The following is a 7,140-nucleotide window of genomic DNA, read 5'->3' as shown; positions in this document are numbered from 1 at the left end:
TAGTCCGAAATTAAACCATAACGTTTCTGTTAAAAACTGATTTTTGAGATTAGGTTATAGATGTTTAAACACAACACTTGTTTTTGCTATTTAGGGTGTATAATCTCATATCTACAAGTTTACATGTAATATATAAGACAAAACATACTTTTCTCATGGTTTTATAAAGATCTAAGTGATAAACTTCTGGTTCTATAGGAAAGAGTCTGGCATGACTGCACCGCATCCCCCAGAGTTTCCATATTGGTTACTTATGATTTTTACGCTGATGTTTTCATAATGTAATCTTGTGATTAGTTTTGGAACAACTTAATTTGTATGACTTATTGTTTTAAAAATGAAAATTTTACTCTGAATTTTTGGACGTTACATTATTATTATTATTATTATTATTATTATTATTATTATTATTATTTATTTATTTATATATTGTGTATGTGTGTTTGAGCTTTACCAATGAGAAATCAAATGAGACTTTTGTCTTACAATTTGGCCCAATAAATCAAAATACAAAGTGACGACAGGGGGCTTATTTTTGGAGTAATTGGCCAAAAAAAAAAAAAAAAAAAAAAAAGCGGGTGAGGAATAGGCCAAAAGAATGAGTATTACTGCTCCTGTAACACAAAAAATAAATAAAATTGTTTCATGAAAAATTGGTTTTACAATTCGGGACATAGAAACCGGTTCCAATGGCTAAATCTCAAACCCGTTTCGTCCAAACCGGTTTTTGAAACGGATCGATTCTCTGATTTCGGTTCATGAACCAGTTTTTTCTCACCTCTAGTTCCGTCCATAGTTGTGAATTGTACATATAAACTCATTGCTTGGTTTGTACTTTGTAGTTTGTACTAGCTTGCCCCATTGGTCAAACAATTTCTGTATTTATTTTGTGATTATTAGTAATTTCTCCTTTTTTTATATGTTCAATTTAATTATTCTTTACATGATATACGTGTTATGCATGAATACTTAGCAACTTTATCGTTTAACTATCAACACTCGTCATAAACAATAAAAACTATTGATGCCAATTTTCATGCTTATAGATATATAAACATGTAAAACACTTTCCACACGTCATTCAATAATAACAACCGGTCTTTATTGGAAACTATATTCCATTTTCATGCAATATATATCCATATGACTCATCACACATATTAATTCTACGATGTCTATGAATACTTGACATAACTACTCTATAAACGTCTTCATTTATCTCTAAACAAATTTCCAACTAGCACATGATTTAAAAATTGGCTATGTTTTCAACAATTGTTACCAATAAAACATTTTACACTGTCCCACATGTAAGTTCTATTCTATGTTCAAAAACGATCGTAAGATATATGATGTTCCAAAAAAAACATAAGATATATTTTCGTAAGGCCTTCAAATTTTAAATATGTCATAGAAAAATATACAATACTACCACAAGATATAAACAAGCTAAACGCATATATATTAATTAGATTTATATATATATATATATATATATATATATATATATATATATATATATATATATATATATATATATATATATATATATATATATATATATATATATATATATATATATACTAGTCGTCTACCCGCGCAAAGCGGCGGGCGGCGAATAATTTGATCTCTTTAGAGATAAAACCATTTTGCGTTCACTTCGAGAAATGAATATTAAATGACATCTATTTTTTAAGAGCATTATCATACTATATTAAAGGGGTGTTTGGCTAAGCTTTTTTAAAACAACTTATTAGGTTCCACATCACTATAAGTTAAAAAAGTGTTTTGATTAAAATAACTTATTCCAGTGGGGAACCTCTAATACGTTATTTTTTTCATAAGTTACCATACATTTACTTATTAACTTATAAGCTAATAAACTAATAAGCAATAAGTTTTTTTGCCAAACACCCCCTAAATGGTTATTACTTCCATTTATACATACCCAAACCACTTGTATTGTTTATCGTCCTCTTTTTTTTCGTTTTCCTTAATTTCTTTATTAATTTAATGTCCTACTAAGTAAAATGTTAAAATATATAAATAATAGTTTATAAAAATAAACCTTTAGAATATCAGGTGTTATAATTCAAAAGTCGATAAATAGGACTTTGAGAAGGCCAAAATGCTCAGGTGTCAACTTGTTTATTGTGATTTTAAACCAAGTTTGGTCACAAATTAAAACATTTTCAACGATGCTATGTAATTCAAGGATTCATATTGATTTAGGTTCTCGAAACCTTAAAATATTGAACAAAATCTATATAGAACCTTATAATAAGGACAATAATCACCGTAATCAGGAAGTCCATATGATGAAACTTGCTATTATAATGACCAATGATGAAAAAGGTTTCATTTTTAGAATAAACAAGATGAAAAATATACAAACTACCTTAATCATGTCAAATCTTATGCTTAACCGTTCTTTATTGCCAAAGTAAGATGCCAAAATATACAAACTAATGATAATACAATGCTCTAACTGGCCCTCTTGGTTGAGTTCTTTGAACCTGCAAAGCCAACACATTAAAGAAACATAGTAAAAACTTATTTAGGAACAAAACTGATATAATAAAGTCTTAACCCAATATATTTATAAGATAAAAATACAAAAAGTTAAAAATGATGAAATCAGTTACAGGTAAGGATTAAAATAAAAACCTGTTAAGAAAGAGTCATCTGCAGGAGGGATATTTGAATCAACATGTATTTTCTGATGGTCTCATATTTTGAATTATCCGAAATTCAGAGAAGGAGATAGAATTTGTTGAGAAATATAAGGATTCAAAACACAAGTTAAAATTTAATATTATTTTATTGTTGACTACTTGTACTATTAGCTTAATGATTTGAACATCTTTAAAAAAATAATATTATTATATTCAATCTATTTTTAAAAATAATGAAATTTCTTTTATAAAATAGTATATATATATATATATATATATATATATATATATATATATATATATATATATATATATATATATATATATATATATATTAGACAAATTAATCATTTGATAAAATCTTTGACAACACATCAACCTACACGATAACAATATCCACTCCTAAGTATCTTAAAACAATCCTAACATATATTTGATCCTTAAGACTTTTAACACAATAAGTCCTAATTATTAACCTGGCAGTTGCGAAATCAGGGTCAAACTTAAGGGGTATCCCAAAAAAATTTGGTGTAATATACAATAACGAAAAAAATAAAAACCGCAATTTCATTAGATATAAAGTTCAATTTCCATAATAAAGTTACATTTTAAAGTTCACATCTTCGATCTTTCATTTTACGAAAGTGTGTAATTACATTTTCAGTCTTAACATTCTCTAGTGCTTCTTTTTCTACATACAAATCAAAGCACCGTTCATAAAATCGTCACCTGTTCTATTACATAAATCGTTCTTCAAGAACTTCATTGCAGAAAAACACCGTTCAACGGTTGCGGTTGCGACGGGCAAAACCAAAGCTAATTTTAATAATCTATAAACCAAAGGAAAAAAGAGGTGCTTCCCGATTTCCACCAACAAACGAGAGAGGTCGACAATTCCCTTCAAGTTGAAAAATCTTTCATCATGTAGCAAAGAGTGATAATAGATATCAAGTTGTACATTAAGTTGCGCCTTTTCTGAATTGTCAAAATCGTTTTTGTATATCTCACATAGCTTTAACAACTTTGTTTTATCAAAACTAGAAAATGAGTCACAAGGACTCAATGCCGCCATGTTCTCCATCAACTCCGTGCCAACTTCACTAAATCTATCCCCAAATTCTTGAATTTGCATATCTAAAATTGTGTTAAAAATCACAACTTCAAAATGATGTTGATTAGTCTTATTGATCCTACGCTTGCGTGGGGTAACATAATATCCCGACATGTCCACAATTTCAATACTATGTTTTTCACACAAAGCACATACCTTCTTCCAAATTTGTGGAAACCCATCTTTTCTAAAAACTAGCAATGTTTTCTTTGTCCCTTTTACTAACGAAGCCGCTTCCAAAATATTTTGATCGTTTTTTTAAAGATGCTTTGACAAGGTATCTGTGAGACATAAAATTTCCAACATCAAGTGTAAAAGAAACACGAAATCAAGTGTCTTGAAATATGACAAAATACCCTTTGCTTGATTACGGTTTGATAAAGTAGACCACTTCTCTATGACATATTTAAGTACCGCAACAACTTCTACAAACAAATTCACCAAACTTACAATTGTTCTAAAATGTGAACCTCATCTAGTATCTCCAGCTCGAACAAGAGAAATCTTTTGATTCAACCCTTTTCTTGTTTCTGTTTCACCAATACTAATTTCAGTTGCCACTATTTCTTTTTGCATCTCTCGTATCATATCTTTTCTCTTACAAGAACCACAAAAGATAGTAACCACCAAAGCTAGTTGTTCAAAGAATTCATCAACATCATCATGTTTCTTTGCAACCGCCACAACCACTAATTGAAGTTGGTGTGCAAAACAATATATATAATGTGCAGAACTGTTTTCATTTAAAATCAAAGATTTCAAACCGTTGAATGCACCACTCATATTACTCGCTCCATCATAACCTTGTCCCCTCACCTATATATTTAAAAAAATTAATAAAAAAACTATAAGAAATAAAAATAAAACTAATATTGTATTAAAATTTAAAGGAATAAATATTTTATGATTTTTCACCTGGTTTCATACTCAAGTTATTGTTGGAAAATACTGTGTTAATGGCGGCTTTAAGAGTCAAAGAAGATGTATCCAACACGTGAATAATTCCAATAAATCTTTCATTTACAATCCCTAATCTATCAACATATCTCAAAACTATAGTCATTTGTTTTTTTTTGGAAACATCACTAGACTCATCAACTAAAATAGCAAACATATCTTTACCAATTTCATTACAAATAGACTTGATTATCTCTTTTGAAAAACAATCGACAATATCTTTTTGAATCGTGGGAGAAGTCAACTTTTCATTTTTGGAGCATTTTCTAAAGTAACTTTAAAAATCTTCTCATTATCTTCTCTAATCAAAGATAATACTTCAATGAAAAGTCCTTTATTATTAGACTTTTCCGTCTCATCATGTCCACGAAATGGTAATGTATTTTTCAATAAAAATCTACAACTACGGATTGTAGGACGTAATCGAATTTCATAATTACTTTTCTCAAGTTATGTTTTCTTATGCAAGACTTCACCGATAAATTGGTTTTTTCTCAATAGCAAATCACACTTTTCTTGGGCCTTATGGTGATAACTTTGAATATTACCCATATGTTTCCTGAATGAGCCTTTTTTACTCCAATTGTCAAAGCCTTCGGTTATAAATGCATCTCTTCCACCTTGTTCCCCTACCATATCTCCAAACAAATAGCAACAAAAATAATATGCCTTCTTATTTTTTATGCTATACTCTAACCATGAAAAATCAGTAAACCATTGCACAACAAAACGTCTTGGTTTATTACTAAATAATGTATATTCAAAACTATGCCCCTTTGGTTGACAAGGCCCTTTAATCAAATATGTCATCCTTATTTCATCCATTTGATTAGGATTATAAGATGTAATTTTTGGCCTATCCCCCGGGTCCGAAGGAAGATCATTCAAATCAAAAGATTGTGTCGCTTTTGGTTTGGGCATTGGTTGATTAGTTTGTGGAACTTGAGAAGGTTCATTAGATTGTGTTTCTTGTGGTTTTGGTATTGGGTGATTAGTTTGTGGAACTTGATTATTTTCATTAGCCCTATTTTTTTTGGAAGTTCCTTCACCATTGTTGTCTCTTACATCTAAATGTCTTTTGAAAAAACTTATAATAACAACCTACAATAAAAAAAAAATATGAACTATAAACTTGATTTCAAGTTTCAACAACAGTCAATAAATAACAACCTAGTAACCTACAGTCAAATTATTAATTATCAAAATATATCAACTATAATCCCGATTCCCAATTTCAACAACAATCGAACAAATAGCAATCTACAATAAAAATATATCAACTATAACTTGATTTCAAGTTTCAACAACAAATAAGCATTAAGTATTAACCCTAGTCCCTAATTTAACAAAGTTATTGTTAATTTCTAATTTTTCAAACATAATAACAAAAAGATTGAATTTTAATTAACCTAAAAACATAATATGGATCAGTATTTTGATTATACTAACTTGTTTCATTGTGATGGAATATCCGAGGAGCGGAAGAGGTGCCCAGAATTTTGCAATTGAGATTTGAGAATTGAGAATGCCCGTTGCGTTCACGTCACACGTCTCCACTCTCTACCACGATCGCAGATTCACAGCAAGGCAGAAAAGAATTGATGAAGTCCAGAAGTCGGCAATTGAGATATCACGATCGGAATATGTGTTTAATCGACATTATATATGCTTTTTTTTTTATTGGACTGTTGGGCTTAAATCTTAATACCTCTTTGTTTCAATAAATCAATTGGTATGTGTTAGTTTGTATTTTGGTCCATTTTGAAATAACCTGAAACTTTTTAAGGTAGGCCAACTTTTTTCCCGATGTAAAACCGCAATATAAAACGAATTTTTCCGAAAAAAATAAATTTATTAAAAAAAATTGAGGGGTATCCCGGGATACAATATGAATCTGCCTATGTAACCTAGCGACTTAAAAAAAAAAAAAAAAAAAAAAAAAAAAAAAAAAAAAAAAAAAAGAGAATTGCATATGTAGCTCTAAACAACTTTTGGTTTTTTTTTAAAATATCCGTTTTTTCATTTATGGCTTTGTTTTGGTTTGTAAAACCATAAAAATAACTTATAAAATAGCTTTTGACTTATTGATAATACATCTTATAAGCGAAAATATAGTTTTTCAACTAAAATGTTAAATATAAACTTAAAAGATTTGCAATAGTTACAAACACATTTGTGTAACTAATTATTTTTACACTTCTACGTTTTAAAATGTTGATATAAAGTGATATTTTAAGTTAGTTAACTATTATTCAACTTTTTTGATACATTATGTACCAAATTCAACCTTATAAAATCCATAATTTGACGTAGTTGCACCAACAAAAGTAACGGTATAAATACAAAACAAAACCAAAACTAACACTTTGAATCTTTTTTTTTTAATAACATCAAAAG

At 28.8% G+C, this 7,140-nt stretch overlaps 1 protein-coding gene across 1 annotated transcript; it reads right to left on the bottom strand.

The window, feature by feature from the left end:
• Window positions 1–3,366: 3,366 nt before the first annotated feature.
• Window positions 3,367–3,900, bottom strand: LOC145035659 (uncharacterized). Its single transcript, XM_078984167.1, has one exon. It carries the CDS (start codon window positions 3,898–3,900, stop codon window positions 3,367–3,369), a length of 534 nt encoding a protein of 177 aa, XP_078840293.1.
• Between the last annotated feature and the right edge of the window lie 3,240 nt (window positions 3,901–7,140).

This window comes from Lactuca saligna, chromosome 3 (assembly GCF_052625555.1).
Source record: "Lactuca saligna cultivar CGN05327 chromosome 3, ASM5262555v1, whole genome shotgun sequence".
NCBI classification, from domain to species: domain Eukaryota; kingdom Viridiplantae; phylum Streptophyta; class Magnoliopsida; order Asterales; family Asteraceae; genus Lactuca; species Lactuca saligna.
The sequence above is the reverse complement of the archived record's forward strand: the minus strand, read 5'-3'. Positions and strand labels throughout refer to the sequence as shown.

What these genes read in the sequence shown, in the direction of transcription:
- LOC145035659 (XM_078984167.1), bottom strand. Translation starts at nt 3,900, where the DNA reads ATGTCGGGATATTATGTTACCCCACGCAAGCGTAGGATCAATAAGACT.